The 18,160-nt window shown below is 48.2% G+C and overlaps 1 protein-coding gene across 8 annotated transcripts in view; it reads left to right on the top strand.

Annotated features, from left to right (window-relative positions):
* The first annotated feature begins 245 nt into the window (after positions 1-245).
* Positions 246-18,160, top strand: part of LOC135204068 (uncharacterized) — a 103,196-nt gene continuing 85,281 nt past the window's right edge. For 2 of the 8 annotated variants that reach the window (XM_064234044.1, XM_064234050.1), the window contains exons 1-2: positions 266-1,063; positions 17,435-17,689. In XM_064234044.1, coding sequence (XP_064090114.1) covers positions 17,493-17,689 — 197 coding nt within the window. In that variant the 5' untranslated portion in view covers positions 266-1,063; positions 17,435-17,492. Of the gene's footprint in view, positions 1,064-17,434; positions 17,690-18,160 lie in introns of all 8 variants that reach the window. The other 6 variants (XM_064234046.1, XM_064234051.1, XM_064234047.1 and 3 more) reach the window with 6 other exon arrangements.

Below are 18,160 nucleotides of genomic sequence, written 5' to 3'. Positions count from 1 at the left end.
ATAAAATACGTAAATTTTCAAGGAAATGCGCGACGCGGAGCAATTACTTTCATCTACCGTAAGAAAACAATTGTTTATAGTCGTAGTTCATTAATACAGTATGTGTAAGTATAAAATATCATCGTCACCATCGTATAATATAGTAGCAGTTTTTCAAGTAGTAGCTACCAGTTAAGCTGGTTAAGCACTGGCAATACCAAGGATACAATAAAATATCTACATAATTGCTGTCAGTTTTATATTTCTGGGGGTAAGCTATGTAATAAAGACTTTAATTGAAAGTATTCCCTTTCGTCAAGTGACAGCTGAAACGAAAATGGTGTAATAATCTCCTGATTGACATTTTAATGACCCGGTTACTGTAAATATTTACAATTGCCAAGAGTCAAACTTCAACACTATCGACAACATTGAACGAATCCGTGCAGCTTTTAAAATGAAACAGGTATAAAAAAGGCATTATTCAAGAAAATTAATTTTATTAACGGTATGAGATGTATATTTAAATCTCCGTAACTGTTTCTAGCGAGAAACCCAAAGAAATAAACGATGGAGTATTTCTGTTAGTATAAAACGCACCCAAAGCTCCTTTTGTTTACATTCTTTCTGAACGCAGACGACGGTGTTGTTATGGTCGAGGCTTTCGTGGACGGTGGAAGTTCACGATACTGAATACCAGGAATTTAACCAGAAAATTGTAATACCGAGGGTAAAATGAGATAATTTTTTCAAGTGTAATCAAGGAACTCTTCGGTGTCGTTGTTGGTATCATTGTTTCTCTGAATTTATAATTGATTCGTGGATGTACTATCATTATTAATGAATGTGTCGTACTAGGTAGTCAACTTCGGTCAAAAATCGATCAAAAGTGACAGTTGTTGCTAATCTGAGATATATACTAGGCCAGGTAGTCTCCTCAACCTAGGACCTGACCCAGTCTTAGTTTTTATCGTATGGTCGTGTATATGCACACTTCGACTGTGAATTACGTCTCCCCCAGAGTTCGTGAACGGAGCTAGCATAGCTAGGTACCTATCTACCCAATGAATTCAACTGCTCAAAGGTAGGTAGAGTACTAGGTAGCTACCTTATAGTAGGTAACCCTTGGGTGTCAAGTCGTTTTGATGTTTATTGTTATTATTGTACTTTAAACTATTATCACATTTTGAGGTAGGTAAAAAACCGCATGGTACAGGGGTGGACCATGTACGATCAATGTGTACAACCCAAAAAAAAGTACATTAGCCTATAATGCGTCCTGACATCGGAGATGGGCATAAGACGCGACTTGTTGTTGGTGAGAAACGGAGCTAAAGACCTCTACTCCGGTGTCAGGACGCGATATAATGTACTTTTCTTGGGGTTGTACACATTGATCGTACATGGTCCACCCCCTGTACCATGCGGTATTTTACCCTAGTCCTATTTCTACAGAAGCAGTCCGCACCGACTGCAAGGAACGTAACCGCGGATACGACATCCACTAGGGATTGGGGGCCGTCCAATGTACTGGGCCCTTGGCGGTTGATTACAGTCGTCCAACTAAAGTAAATAGCTATTACTTAAAATTCTTGTTCAGTAGGGTAAAAAACTGCATGGTACAGGGGTGGACCATGTACGATCAATGTGTACAACCCCAAAAAAAGTACATTATAATGCGTCCTGACATCGGAGATGGGCATCAGACGTGACTTGTTGTTGGTGAGAAACGGAACTAAAGACCTCTACAGCAGTGTCAGGACACGTTATACCTAATGTACTTTTCTTGGGGTTGTACACATTGATCGTACATGGTCCACCCCTGTACCATGCGGTTTTTTTACCCTAGGTAAAACTGCATAGAAAAACTGCAACTGCCATAGTCTAGGCCGCTGTGGATAAGTACCCTAGATCTACCCGTTTTGGACCGGATAGTATCATTTTCCTATGCTTAGCTATGTGTGATTTGAACATCTGATGTTCGTGTTTTTAGCTAGTACCTAGGGTAAAAAACCGCATGGTACAGGGGTGGACCATGTACGATCAATGTGTACAACCCCAAGAAAAGTACATTATAACGTGTCCTGACACCGGAGTAGAGGTCTTTAGCTCCGTTTCTCACCAACAACAAGTCGCAACTGATGCCCATCTCCGATGTCAGGACCCGTTATAATGTACTTTTTTTGGGGTAGTTCACGCTGATCGTACATGGTCCACCCCTGTACCATGCGGTTTTTTACCCTACCTATCTAGACTAAATGAGTACTTTTAGACATACTACCTACTAGGCTAATAGGCCCAACACTTTTTATCCTAGATTTCGGGGAACCCTAATGAAGAAGTGATGAGGTTGGGTGGAGTAAAATGCAAAAGTGCTACTACCTAGGCCATAGGCTAGTATACTAGGTACCAGGACATTTTATCTCATTGGTAATATTCAGATCAAGGCAAATAGGCTAGGTAGTTAGTATATGGATTGCTTCCAAACTAATATCATGTACTACCTAGGTTAAGGACTGTGTGCCCTAGATTAGGTTAGGTTGCAACCTTATTATTAGTCATGTGCAATGCCTTAGGCAGAGGACAAGGTAATGTCCTGGCGTCTTAGGTTATGATCTAGGTAAGGATCGAGTTACCAGGGTAAGATTAGGTAGAGGTAGCCCTATAGGGCTGCCACCAAGGTTAGTTAGTTGGGGTCTAGGGGATCAAGTATCCTAGGTTAGCTTAGGAGGTGGGATTTCCCCAACCCCAACTAGGTGACGATCAAGCCCCAGTTCTTGTATTTAATAATTATGTAATTTCCCCCACCCAAAAATCCCTAGTTCTGACTGTAGTCCCCTGAATTGAGGATATGTGGGTGAGAACCACTATCTCTATAAGGTGCTTATTTGCTAACAAAAAGAATGTCAGAAACACTCAAAAGCGCACATTAAAACAAATAATATTTTCAAATTCAAAATGCATTAATAGTTTATGGTAAAATTTGACTGAATAATAAATTTTAATAAGTAAGTAACCTTAATACTGCATTATACTGTAACTTCAACTGAGGACAACTTGCAAAACAGGCCATGTATGTTTCGTCTTGTGTTCAGCAATAAAAGGAAGCCTGTTACTCCAGCCTTGTTTATCTCAAGCCCTCATCTTAAACCTCATGTAACATGCCTACCTATATGTAAATCACTCCAGGTTATGCAACAGAACCCTTAAAGGTAGAAAGCTGAGAGGACGGTAAAACAATGACATTGTGAAGTGAAAGAGGATTTTGAAAAGGATGGTAGGATGATGGGAGAAATATGCAACCAGGCAACTGACCCCCTAGCATAGGGGTAGTACTGGAAATGAATGAAGATGTATGCAGGCATTTTCATCTGTAGGTTCATCAGCCCTATGGCTGTCAATATTTATTGCTTTTGATGGTATCTTTTTATTTATATATCACGGGTATGCCCCTTGTTGGTATTTCTTTTTATTATTTGGATTATACATATTTATTTTATATATGTATGTACATATTATGTATTTTAATATCTGCACCCAATATAGTATATATTTTTAGACCAACAAATTGCTTTTTCATATTGTATTTGAAATGGCACAGCTCAATATCAATGTTATGAACATGAAATTCTACAAATTATATCAGTCTTAGCTGTGTTTGCCTCATCGTAGACTAGCCTTGCATTATTTTGTTTTTCCACTCACAAAGTTAGGCAATTTAGGTGAATTGGCAAGGTTGAACTATTGCTGAATGGTTTAACGAAGCCTAGGCTGGCTATTCTGACTTATCCAAGGTTAGCTTTCCTACCGTACCCATGGTGGGCCTTAGTTTAGCCAAGGCATACTAACCTTTTGTTCCGACACGTTATACAAACCATCGGTCCTTTACATAAGGAATTACTATCAGCCCCAGCAGGACCGGTTGTAAGATTTAATAAGGTAGTTTGGCAGTAACTGCTTGTCCGATGGTTGGGAGTCCCGCCAGACTGGATGTAAACATTCCACTTTGCTGTCGACCGCCGTCGGGTGAAGACGTGTGCTAGTCTCTCTGCCCGCCTCTGTTGTGAATTGTTGACAACTACCTTGACTTTCAACCTGTTCTAGTATACTTGTGTGTGTTGATTGTAAGTGCTTATTATTTTGTTATATACATTCCTTATTGTGGTATTGCATTGCGGATCACCATGCAGTCCCTCGATTTGGAGAAGCCCTAGTGCCCCCCATTCAACCTCTGTGCACAAGGTGCCGAGGGCGTGAATGCTCTCGTATTTCAACTTGTGTTTGTTGGGTCTCTTAGTCGGAGGAGCAGTGGGAGCTGTACAAAAAGAGGAAGAAGCACGTAGGGCCGCCAAGTTGTCGTCGGAAAGCTCTCCCTCGACACCTCAGGTGACGTATATGTCATCTTTTCTCCCTCCTTGTCAGCTCCCGCATATGGCTCTCTCCCCTTCAGGGGATGTCTCTTTCTCCGCCTCATCACTCGATCTGTCGAGTGCAGAGGAGGGAGGATGACATCCTGACCTTGAGTTGTACTTGGGGTTATCTGTCCACTCGGGAGGATCCTTCCCCCGCTGAGCGAACAGGAACCCCCCCTTAACACGACTGTTGCTTCCTCAGGTGTGTCTGCCTTCACAGGTGGGGACCTACAGCAGGTGTGGCGCTTGCTGAGTCTTCCGGGCACTCAGAGTATTCAGGGGCTCATCCATCTTCTTGCTGCAGCCCCGGGGTAGAGACGAGGACGACTACGAGTGTGTCGACCCTGGTTTATGCAGCTCCGCCTCACCTGGTTTATACCCAGCATGTGACAATGGTCACCCCCACGGCTGTGGTACAAGCTGCATTGCCGTACGTGCCCCAGAGGGAGCTTGTACCACCTCCACCTGGTTTTGCTGTCCTCGCTCCTCCCCCTGACTTCGAGTGCCCAAAGAGCTCGCCCTTAGGTCGCCCACCTGTTGCCATCGCCGTACCTGCTGCCCCTATTCCTGCCCGTGGAAGTGCTGCCACTCCCGCAGGTCCTTCCGGCCAGGTGGAGTTGGGCCCCGTTGCTACCGCAACCACCCCAGCTCCAGCCTGGATGGGAGACCTGTCAGCTGTCCTGAGGAAGTTGGCAGAGGAAGTCCAAGAAGAAGAGGAAGGTGTCGTCGCCATCATCTTCATCTTCATCTTCATCACCGTCTTCTGCCGCCTCTTCCCTTCAACTTCCAAGGCCCCCCAGCTGAGGAAGAAGAAGGTGGTCTCGCCCCAACCCCACCCACCCCAAGAAGTCTCACGCAGAGACTTCTAAGGGTCTGTCTTGCTCCAGCAAGATAGGTGGGTCTTCCGCTGGTCCAGGACATGCTGGGGAAGGATGCTTTCGAGGAGGTCCTCGACGAGTCTCTAGGCTTCTTCAGTCGACTGTTTCTTGTAAAGAAGGCGTCCGGAGGCTGGAGACCAGTCATCGACCTCTCAGCCCTGAACGAGTTCGTTCAGCAAACCCTTTTCAGGATGGAGACCTCCAGCACAGTCAGACAGGCCATTCATCTCCTGGATTACATGATGACGATCGACTTAAAAGACGCATACTTCCAGATCCCAATTCATCCGTTGTCCAGGAAGTATCTTCGTCTTGTTGTAGCGGACAGAGTGTTCCAATTCAAGGTCCTATGTTTTGGTCTCTCCACAGCTCTGCAAGTCTTCACTCGGGTGTTCACCCTAGTGTCAACATGGGCTCATTGCCAGGGCATTCATCTATTGTGTTACCTAGACGATTGGCTGATACTGGCGCCCTCGATGGAACTGCTTCGTCTCCACTGAGACAGGGTTCTGGCATTTTGTCACGATCTGGGGATCATAGTGAACCACAAGAAATCCTCTCTAGAGGACACCATTGCAGGGAAAGCCTCTCCAACACCGGAAAGTCAGGAACGCTTCCGAAGTGTCGCTCTGCCCTTCCTTCGACAGTCCCAGCTACCAGCACATCAGTGGCAACAGTTGCTGGGACATCTGGCCTCGCTGGAACGCCTTGTTCCAAACAGTTGGATGCACCTTCGATCCTTTCAGTGGGGTCTGAAGAATCGTTGGTCGCAAAGTCACGATTCTCCTCACGAACTAGTCCCAATGGAGGAGAACATGCGCTCCGATCTCGAGTGGTGGCTGGACAACACGAACCTGTTGAGGGGCTCCCCTCTCCAGTCTCGTCCACCTGATCTGCTCCTGTTTACGGACGCATCCAAGGAAGGATGGGGTGCGCACCTACTGCAACACCTGGCTTCGGGCCTATGGTCCGACCAGGAACGTCGAGATCATATCAACATGCTGGAACTTCGAGCTGCCTCCCTGGCACTCAGCACTTCAGTTCTCTTCTGACAGGTCACTTGGTGGCGCTGATGAGCGACATCACCACCATAGTGGCATATGTGATCCGTCAAGCCGGTACCGTATCTCTGCAGCTGTGCCAACTAGCAGCGCAGATTCACGAATGGACAGCTCTCAACTCGGTAGGGTTGACAGCTCGGTTCATTCCAGGCAAATGGAACGTCTTGGGGGACAATCTGAGCAGGAGGACACAGATCGTTGGCTCCGAATGGTCTTTGGCTCCTCGGATAGTGAACAAAGTCTTGACTTTGTGGGGTTCCCCAACGGTAGACCTGTTCGCTACTGCTCTAAATCGGAAGTTACCGATTTACTGCTCTCCAGTTCTAGATCCGGCCGCGGTGTTTGAGGACATGCTCCAGCACCCCTGGGATGGCCTAGACGTCTATGCTTGTCTGCCATTTTGCCTGATAGGGCAGGTGTTGAATCGAGTGCGATCCACACGTTCCCTGTCCTTGACACTATTTGCGCCGAAATGGCCTCACGTAGAATGGTACCCAGACCTTCTACTTCTGCTGGTAGAGACTCCGAGAGTGCTTCTGCCACTCCCCAACCTCCTATGCCAACCACATGTTAGGATCTTCCACAACGCAGTGAGCTTTTTACATCTTCACTCGTGAAGGTTATCCAGCAGCTCCTCACAGCAAAAGGCAGGCTGCGATAGTAATGTCAGGATACCTCAGGAAGTCCTCAACGTCTGTCTATCAGACCAAGTTGGCCATCTTCTGTGGTTGGTGTCATTGGAGAGGCTGTTCTCCTCTCGGAGCCTCTATCCCCTTGATTGCCGACTTCTTACATCTACCTCCGGAGAGAGAAGCTCCTTTCGGTCTCTGCGGTAAAAAGTTATCGCTTGACCTTGAGCCAAGTCCTCAGACTGAAGGGAATCGATCTCTCTTTCTCGTAGGAACTCTCTATGCTCATACGAAGCTTTGAACAGGGTTGCACTCCAATACATACTGGCAAAGCCTCCTCCCTGGGACATCGTTGCTGTCCTCAGGTCTTTGAAGAGAGCTCCGTATGAACCATTATCCCTGGCATCTGATAGGGCTCTCACCCTGAAAACGGTTTTTCTTCTCGCCCTTGCTTCCTCCAAGTGAGTCAGTGAGCTTCATGGCCTAGCTTATACTGTCACTCATACTGAGCGCTGGACCAATGCCTGTTTCAGCTTCGTCCCTGAGTTTGTTGCGAAAACCCAGAATCAGGCCCAGGTTGATTCTCGGTTTTCTTCGTTTCAGGTTATGAGCCTGAGCACAGTAACCGAAGACCTAGATGAGCTACTTCTCTGTATTCTGAGAACACTGAGGCACTATCTCCAACGGACCATCTCTACTCGACCCACCTTACAACATCTCTTTGTAAGTAAGTACGGGCCCGTCAGAAAAGAGGGTTATGAGGAAAAACATTCCACATTGGATTCGAGAGGTGGTTTGCCGCACCCTCTCCCCTCCCTCTTCTCCACTTGCTGGTACCAGTCGAGTGAAGGCTCATGATGTGCGTGAAATGAGCACATCTCTTGCCTTCAAGAAGAACCCCTCTGTTACCCAGGTGATGGAAGCTGGCACATGGTCTCGCCCTTCCACCTTCACCAGGTTCTACCTTAGAGACTGTATTCACAGCTACTTCGACACAACTGACCTTGGTCCTGTGGTAGCTGCTCAGCAAGTGGTTTAGCTGCCTCCGTGCCCTCAGAGGTCGGAAGTATCGAATCAAGGATCGAGGTTCCATATCAGGCTGGGGGTGAATGTGAGAGTATGACTGTCCTATTTTCTTTTCACCTTTTCCCCTTACTTGGGGCCACAGCATTGATACCTGTTCTCCGGCACTGATTTCGATACTGGTAAGCATTCCATGTCTGACTGGTGGTTTTTCTGTAGACACACAGAAGTCAGTCTCCACACTTCTTTCCAATGGGGAGTGTGCTGCAACCCAACAAACCCGTTATAATTATATAGCCTGGTTTTGGTTGCCAGAGAGAGATGCTCACACCTTTGATACCCAGGCCATCAGCCATCAGGTCGCATTTACCATGGCTCACGGGGTGAAGGATCCACGACCCCGAGCCATAAGCCCAGGTCCTGGCATCCCAGGTTCCATTCTCAGCCAGCGAGACAGGACTTCCCTCCCTACCTTAGGATGAGTCTCCTAAATAAAGGATGGAAGGTTTGTATACGATGTAGGAACAAATTACATTTTTGAAAGTAAAATGTATTTTTCCATTAACCATACAAACCTGGAGACCTTTACTTGTATGGTCCCGCCAAACACCCACCCCCTTGATTCAGGGGTCATCATCAAAGTCTTGGCTGTAATCAAAGTGACGACTCAGTGAGCTGGTGGGGAGGCGGTGCTTCCCCACCACGGGGCAGGTAACTATCGGCCTGGTAGTTACTACCTTGGTATATAAAAGAATGTATTAGCCAGTAGTTATAGCTGAGCTACAATCTATCCTAAGTAAAGGACTCCAGATTTATATGGTTAGGGAAAAATACATTTTACTTTAAAAAATGTTATGTTTTCGTCTCTGTTGTGCTGGACCCATGGGCAGCTGCAGAGGACGCGTTCCAACATCGGTGGGACAACCTCATAGTCTACGCCTTTCCCCCGTTCTGCCTGAATCGCAAGATGATCAGCAGGGTGCTGGTCACCAGCAATCTTTGGATGATTCTGGTGGCACCCGTTATCCAGACCTGCTGGCTCTTCTCCTGGAGGCACCGCGAGAGATTCCCCCATGGCACAACCTGCTGTGTCAACTGCATGTGGAATGGTACCACCAGGCAGTACATTCCCTGTGTCTTCACGGCTGGCGGTTATCCACCATCTCTTGCAAGTGAGAAGCTTTTATCGCCGAGCAGCAATAGAAATGGCTGGATACCTCAGACAGTCCTCTGCAGCAGTATACCAGGGAAAGTGGTCTGTCTTCTGTGGTTGGTGTCATAGACGGGGCCTCTCCACTCAGAGCCACTCTTCAGCAGGTAGCGGATTTCTTCATCTTTCTTCGCCAAGAGAAGCTCCTCTCTGTCTCTGCAGTCAAAGGATACAGAGCCGCCCTGGCCCTAGTCCTTAAGCTGCGAGGAGTTGGTATTTCCTCCTCCATGGAAATATCTCTCCTAATGAGGAGCTTCGAGAGGTCTTGCCCACCCAGGGAACTCAGGCCCTTGGGTTGGAATGTGACTCTTGTCTTAAGGAGTTTGACTCGTAGACCCTACGAGCCTCTCCAGGAGTCGTCAGACAGGGATCTGACCCTCAAGACCAAGGAGGGAACCCAGGTTGGGCGAACACCAGTCTGTTCACAAGACTCAGATTCCTCCCACCAATAAGTGCGTCTTCCTTATGTAAAGGACCGATGGTTTGTATAACGTGTCAGAACAAATCACAGTTTTTGAAAGCAAATTATATTTGTTCCGACACGGCATACAAACCTTCGGTCCTTTTACAATAGGAAGGTACTAGCGGCAGCTGGATAGGTCGTAAGCTTTCGAACAAGGGGTTCGGTAGTTAACTGCTTGTCCGACAGGCGCGCGCGCGACTGGGAGGTAAACAAATCACTTTTGCTTTCGGCCTGCTGGCGTGTGGACGTGTATCATCGCTCTCTGCCCCGCCCTTCATCGTCGTTGCTTTCGCATGGTTGTGTTTTTCTTTTTCTATTTATCTAGTGAAACTGAATTGTAAGTACAATCATTTCATATTTATTTCCATTGAATTCAATTGTGAATTAAAGGATCTTGGTTTCTCCACGCCCTCCGATTACCCGAGTGCCGGACTGAAGGGCGTAAGTGCGGGAATTCATTTTCCCAGAAATGATCCTCGTATGTATGCTCGTGCCGAGGGCGGGAGAGCGCTCGCTCCGAGCGTATATTTTGGTTGGAAATGTGTAGATGAAAATCGTAAGTAAGTGCTCTTTTCATTTATATTTTTTTGACCTGTATGCTCGTTGCCGAGCGAATGCGCTCGACACGAAAACTTATTCTGTATGGAAGTGGAATCGCAAGTACAGTATTCTTTTTCATTTTCATATATTTATTTTGATTGTAGCAATACTCTTTTTGGATCAGTTTCCGAGCTTACCCGGAAATTGATCCTTTCCCCTTTTATTTGAATGAAGTGAAATCGCAAGTGCAGTTCTTTTTCATTTTCATATTTTATTGAGATTGCATTGTTTACTTGGATCAATGTTTCCGCTATTTCCCGGGAATTGATCCTTCCCCTTTTTATTTGTATGAAGTGAAATCGCAAGCGCAGTATTCTTTTTCTTTTTCATTTTCATATATATTTTGATTGCATCAATTCATTATGGATCAAGGTTTCCATTCATAATCGGGAATGGATCCTTTTACCCTTGCGCTCGGTACCAAGGGCGCAAATGCGCTCGATCCGAGCCCTTATTCATTGTGAAGTGAATCGTAATGCAAGATTCTTTTTCATTTTATTCCTTTTATTATTGATTTTGCATCAATATTTATTTGGTTCAAGTTCCGCTCAGTCAGGAATTGATCCTTATGCCCTTGCATTCGGGCCGAGGGCACGATTGCTCTCGGGCTCTTATATCATTGTTGGGTACATGGGTGCTGTGCGGGGGGGGGGGGGGAACGAGAACCCCCCCCCCCCCCCGCCCCCCCCCCCCGCTCAGCTCCCACAGCACAGATGGCCCTTCCCCTTTGGGGGGGGGAGGTTGTTCGGCATTCTTTCCTCCTCGCCCGAATTCCGTCGATCGCGGGGGAGGGCGCTCGGTGCCCGATGTACAATTGTATTCGGGGTCTTCCACTCGTTCGGGAGAGGGCTCACCCCCCCCCGCGCGAGGGGACTTCCCCCCCACTAATCGCTACTATCTGTTATTTCCGCAGGTGCTACTGCCACGAGGGTGGACCTTGGTGAGGTATGGGCGTCCTTACCATTTGTTGCAAGGGCGTGCACTAGTGTCCAGGGGCTGCGGTTTTATGTCTGGGCCTACTGCGGTCACCCATGGAGTGGTGACCACGCTCCAGGTGACGACGTCCCTCCTCACCTGGTGTACTCGCCTCACGTGGTAACAGTCTTGCCTACAGCCGCTGTGAAGTGCCGTTCGCCGTACCGAGAGGGGGCGTGCCGCCGCCGCACGTGGTTGCCGCGCTTCAGCGACCACACTTCCGCTGCCCTAGAGCTCGCCCCTGGACCTGCCGCCGGTACCAGGATGTTGCTGGCTGCTGCTCCACTTCCTGTGTTTCCGGTGCTGCCTGCCGTACCTGCCGATTCTGGGCTGACTGTCCATGCAGTTGCTGCGCTGGCTGTCCCTGCCGTTGCTGCCTGCTGTCCCTGCCGTTGCTGTCGCTGGCTGTCCCTACCGATGCTAGGTGCTGGCTGTGCCTGCTGTTTCCTGAGATGCCCCATACCTGCTGACGTCGTCCCTGTTCGTGGTGGTACTACCCCAGACTATGGTCTGTCTGTACAGGTGCGTCCGGGCCCTGTGGCTTCGGCTACAGCAGCCCCGGCTCCGCCCTGGATGGCAGATCTTACGTCTGTCTGAGGAAGCTGACGAAGAAGAGGAGGAAGGTGTCGTCGTCGTCGTCTTCATCTTCTTCATCGTCGTCGGCTGCCGCCTCTTCCCCTTCGACTTCTAAGGCTTCACAGCCGAGGAAGAAGAAGGTTGCCTCCCCCCTCCTAAGAAGTCTCCCTCGGGAGCTTCTCGGGACCCGTCTCACCTCGGTGGGACGGGAGGGTTCCTTCCGCTGGTCCTCCTGCTCCTTCGGGAGCGGGGCCCGTCTCTTCTTCCGCAAGGAAGAAGACTACGGGGACCAGAGGAGTACCGGCTAACACCGGTACTTCCTCGCCTGGTGTCAGTGGTTCTGCCACTGCATCAGGGTCCGTCTCGGCCTCTCGTTCGCGGGAGGTACCGAGTGTACGGTCGCCTACCAGCGACCGTGCAGCCAGGAACCAGACCTCGGAGCTCGCTCAGCGTCAGGTTCACGGCACGGGGCGGAAGACTGGTGACAGCCGCTCACGCGACTCTCACCAGACCAGCTCTCGCTCTCGCAGCGACCAGCTGGCTACCCGGGGACGTGACGGTCCACGACCGGCCACGGGCTGAGGCTGGGAAGAGGTCCTCCCGTTCGCCGGTACCAGCCACGGCTGGAACCAGCGACGTGACGTGCCGTGAGGACAAGCACCGGTCTCACTGTGACAGTGGAGCCTGCAGGTCGCCTGACCGGGTACGGCAACCAGCACCAGCTCTTCTGACACTCGAGATCGAGGCCGCTGTGCTCAGTCCAGCCGTTCTCCACAGCGAGACGGTTCGACCAGGCCTGCAGCTCGATCGCCACCGCGGGTTGACGATCGCCTGCAGCCCTCCAAGCCTGCTGGTTCTGCCAGCGAGCGAGGAGGGAGCGTCAGGTCTGCCTCTCCCGTACCTTCAACCTCCTCGGGTTACACCGGGAGGAGCGAGGTATTGAGGAGTGATCGTGAGGGGTGCGCCCCTCATGATCCCACCACGACGCCCTACGTGCCAGGCACGGTCTTGGACCGGCCAGGACGTATGCGCAAGTGGATGGAGAAGACCGAGAGGGCTGTCGCTGTTTCCCCCTTCTTAGGAGGAAGGTTCTCGGAATATGCTCTTGTTCGAAGGGCTTAACGGTCCCACTCTGCAAGATGCTGTGACTTCCGAGATCCAGAGGAACTTTGCCGAGGTTATGGCGCTGATTCGTCAGCACAACGACCTCGGGGAAGGATCGCCGCTCCCACCAGCAAAGCCACGTCTCGGCTCGAGTCGTTTTGGGGCCCGAGAGGGAACCCAAATCGACGGTGGGTCTGCCGCGATCGGAGCTTGCCGACTGTGTTGAACCAGGTAGTCTCTCGTCTCCGGACAAGAAGGCTCTCTCAGTTCTGGCCGGTCGAACAAGCTACTTCACCTCCTCTACTGCGACAGGGGCGTTTCTACGTGTCTTCGGACACCGTATTTGTGATACCCCTTCGGTCCTCCTGAGGTTTCGACCTCGACGAGGACTGGAATGAGTCGGAGGACGGTATCGGCTCTCTCCTGTCAGGTGTCGATCAGCCCCACCCAGACGACGTTCACAGTGGCGGCAGACACTTACCTACAGTATGAGTTCGTAACCCTCCTCGGGAAAACGTTTTCTCCTGACGATACGTTTTCCCAGGCTCTGAGAGGCCATCGCCGTAAGGCGATGGCTGCTCCTTTTCTTCTCCAACTGCTAGTTCCGCTGGGAAGGCGAGCCAGTATCCAATTCCTCCCCCATTCCTCTCTCCTTACGGCTACGAGGGAAAGGGGAGGGATCCTACAGAGATTTCTCTGTAAGATCCCCACGTTAGGGGCTGCGCTACCGGGGGGACCTTCGGGTCCTACCTGACGTAAGCCCGGTCATTGAGGAGGGATCCTGCCCCTTTCTCGATTTCTACGGGAATCGAGAGGACCACCAGCCGATATCGTTTGACGAATTCGGTGGGGGTTTGGGGTTTCGCAGAGTGCTTAGAATTCTACGGAATTTCTAGCGCACTCAGAGTGTTCGAGTTTTTTACGATCTCCAAACACTTAGGCAAGACCACGGTCCAAAGTGAGCGAGAATCCCCGATAATTGTTACACGATAATCGGGAACCTCGCTTATGCTCGAATTCCTGTAATTTCTAGCATTTGGAAGAAGACTGCTGCGGAAAGAAGAGTATCTCACAGTAGGCGATTAACTGGAATAGAGAAGAACGGACGGGAAAAAAAAACTTCCAGTTTGGCTTGAACTATCGTCTTCGGTATTCTGTTCACCATTGAAGCTTTCCTTTGGGAAAGACTTCTCCTTCACTCTCTTGACTAGAGAACGAAGGCGGTCGATCTCCAATCCTTATTCTCATTCCTCGAGAGGAAAAGAATTTAGGATGGAGGTCGTGGTACAGAACCTACAAATATACTACGTATATTACCCTCGCGACATGATTCTTTTAACAGTTGAATTGTCCGGGGGGTAGGCGCATACCGTAGTTAACTCTACGGTTTGTGACCGAGACGAATTGTAATCTTTAATTGAACTGCAACTCGGGGTTGCCTGCAACCTCCCAGCAGTTATCAGTTTCGATTTTAGATACTTGGTATTGTCATGACAACACCAAATCAGCTTTTGTTTTTACCGAAATCCGTTTCGGTTAAATATAATTGCTCGAGCGTATTCTTTATGCTCGATGGTTCTAGCCGAACGCATTCCTTCGTGGAATAATGGATTACCTGGCAACTCAGGATGACGAGTCACCGAGAGCTACTGCGTATTGAACTGCCTGATAGCGGCTCAGTATCAGTTAGGTCTCGGAGATGAACGGTCGGTTACGTCTCTCTCTCCCCTGTTTGATTGACTACCGAAAACCGTATCTCTGCCCAACAATCATGGACTTAGGTCTCTGATTAACGGGGATTCTCGCAATAATGAAGGACCATCTACTGCTGTGACGCTCTATTTCATCGCCTTCGACATTGCGAGAATTTTCAACAGAGATATCTCTTGGACTCTTTCATCTTTCTGTTTAGTCTCCCGCTGCATCGCACCGCGATAATGCGAATGATTTTTGCAGACATTGAGTTTGTCTTCAAAATATCTCTTATTCGTAGGTGTGCAATTATTCATTGCTCGCCCCGAATTAAACAGATGTCAGAAGACATCGCCTACTCTCCGACCTGACAGCTCTACTTCCAAATGTTCAGCCCATGAGAAGCAGTTCTTCAGGCAGTATTCCCTGTCTTCATTACTGAACAAAGCGCTCCGCTTTTATTGCAACTACGATCCTCACCGGACAGCAATGAATAGCGGTTAGCGTTCTCAGTCTTTGTAGCACAGGTTCAGAATCTTGAGAATCCTTCTCTCGGTTCAGCTGTGAAGACGTAGGTTGCATTTTCTGTACACCGTCTTCAACGACACATAGTGTTGTTTCTCCTTAGCCGAGAATCAACTATACTATGAGATATCTTGCCATCAGGGACCTCGGTCTCTAGAAGGCAATTGACTTTCGCCTGTTGGGCACATGCCTTAAGAGAGTCATCACCTTGCCTTCTGGCATCGGTGACGAACAAATTATTTGTTTAGTCTCTTGGCATAACCCTTTTAAGGCGAAGGTCACGTGACTTGCTCGGGTGCTTGGACAACTTGCCTCCTACCGAACGCAGTCAGTCGGCAGCTGTCAGAGCGCCCAAGTCTGTTACGAACTTCGCTGTGGACTTAGTTCGGTTGTTCCATAACAGTCTTTTCTTCGTCCTAACGGCTTGTCACAGTACCCATACCATCGACACCCACCATTGAGTGTCGGTGTCCTATCCACTACCGAGAAGAACAACTTCGCTGCAGACGGATAGACCAGTATGGGTACAGGACATCACCGAAGTCGAGAAGAGGGATAGGTCATACGACCATTCCCTTCTTTTCCTCTGAGGTAATTGCATGACTTTTCCTGCGAAGTCAAACATCCAGGGGATGGGGATTCGTGACGCTCGATTTCGTACCGAATTCGTAGCGAAGACTCTGAACCCTTCGGTTCCTGACGATCGGTTAGAGTCCTTCACAATCCCCTCCCTAATGGACTTCACCGCCTTCGATGCGAAGGAGATGCTGCTTTGTCCTGTGAAAGCGCGACCGCGCTTTCTGAAGAAACTCGACATCCCAGGCTGAGTGTTGAAGACTCTTCGTCAGCACAAGATGACCTAGAAGTACACTCCCTGAGTTAAACAAGAATTCTCCGTGGCGCAGGTACTGAAGGCAGGGGTCTGGTACAACCAGACCACTGGCACCTCCTTCTACCTTTTGGATATTGCCCACAGGTCCTTGGATCGTTTTCCTTGGGACCCGTGGTGGCTGCTCAACACGTTGTGTAGCTAACCCAGACCCTAGCAGGCTGAACAGCATCGAGTCCTGGTGTGACTGTAAGAATAGATAAGTGAATGAGAGAGTGACTGGCTTCTCTTCCTATCTTTTTCTCCCCCATCTACCTGTGGGTAAGAGGGATACGGTCATCTCACCTTGCTGGGATAAGGACGAGATGCCGGTGGAGCTACTCGACAGAGCCCCATCCTATCCTTTCACTAGGGATGGGAGCGGAATATCCCAACCACTTCCCTACCTTAACGAAGGGGGGGGAAGTGGATGCCAACAAGAGACAAACCATAACTTTATGTTGGCCTCTTGCAAATAGGAACTTGTTCTTGTTTGCTGGTACGAAGAGATACGCTTGCCTTCTCTAGTACTTGGTCCAGAGGTCTGACCATTGATCCTGCGGTGCACACCCCGATCAATCGGACAGAGGCTTGGATCCCTCCCTCGCTCTTACGACCAGGGAGGCATTCCAAGGTTGGGCGAACACCAGTCTGTTCACAAAAGACTCAGATTCCTCCCACCAAGAAGTGAGTCTTCCTATTGTAAAAGGACCGAAGGTTTGTATGCCGTGTCGGAACAAATGACAATTTGTCCAAAATTGCATTTTCCTAACTATACAAACCTGAGGTCCTTTTACACATAGTCCCACCTCATGCCACCCCTCACTCTGCAGTTTTTGCTTGGGCCAAAAGCAAAAGTGATTTGTTTACCTCCCAGTCGCGCGCGCCTGTCGGACAAGCAGTTAACTACCGAACCCCTTGTTCGAAAGCTTACGACCTATCCAGCTGCGCTAGTACCTTCCTATTGTAAAAGGACCTCAGGTTTGTATAGTTAGGAAAAATGCAATTTTGGACAAATTGTCATTTTTCCTAACTATACAAACCTCAGGTCCTTTACATATAGACCCACCTCATGTCACCCCTCACTCTGTTCCTGGGCCTAAAGCAAAGTGGAATGTTTACATCCAGTCAGGCGGGACTCCCAACCATCGGACAAGCAGATAGTAATTCCTTATGTGAAGGACCTCAAGTTTGTATAGTTAGGAAAAATATAATTTACTTTAAAAAATTGTGATCTTTTGTAAATTTGCATTATGCAAGAAGGAAACTTTCTGTATAGGCTAAAGGGAATCTGCTGAATAATTTGGTCATTTCAGCTTGGTGTAAACCAATTTTGCTATTTGCAAGATCCATAATGAAAGATGTAATGTAATTGCTGATATAGTTTAACCTGTCATATTTGGTTGCCAAACCCGTTACTACTTTTGTTCCTATTTCAGACTTTGGCCGAGTTACTTAAGCCAGGCCAGCTTGTTGCAAGAATGGTAACACAAGCTGATGTGGAAAGGAAAGATGACACAAGAGGAAGAAGATCTCGAAGAGCTAAGTAGCCTTGAAATAAGAGAGGACCTTGGAGCAGAAGACAGTGATGTTACACCCATCAATACACCACCAATTTCACCACCAATTTTATATGTCAAGAAGTATCCACCAGTCAAGCCTCCTGAGGATGATGAAACACAAACGTTTCAAAGGTCCGTTTATCATATATTTATAAAAAAATTTAAAGTAATGTGTTTGCTGCTGAAATTTTTAGTACAGAGCTTTATAAGTTATTTAGTCTCATAATTTATCATCTTTAAAATCTTCCGTGGTTTACCCATGGTTAATTAAACATGTTTCTAGTGAATAGTGGATTCTTCAGTTTTTGCGTGTTAATGTTGTGTAATTACCATTCTTTTATGGAAAATATGGGAGTTTGAAACAGTATACTGCAGAAAAGATAGTTTACCGTAGTAAAACATAGATTTAAGTAGATGATTTATAATTTAAATTTTGAAATTCAAGTTTTATTTTTGAAGTTCAAGTTTTATTTTTGTTCCTACTGTTATCTAATGCAAGTTTTTGTGCAGTTACGATGTCTATTTAACACATTTCTATATTAATCATCAACAGTCATGAAATTGTACTGCCTCTCTAGATATCTACTATATGTAGTTGAAATC

Source organism: Macrobrachium nipponense, chromosome 44 (assembly GCF_015104395.2).
Source record: "Macrobrachium nipponense isolate FS-2020 chromosome 44, ASM1510439v2, whole genome shotgun sequence".
NCBI classification, from domain to species: domain Eukaryota; kingdom Metazoa; phylum Arthropoda; class Malacostraca; order Decapoda; family Palaemonidae; genus Macrobrachium; species Macrobrachium nipponense.
The sequence above is the reverse complement of the archived record's forward strand: the minus strand, read 5'-3'. Positions and strand labels throughout refer to the sequence as shown.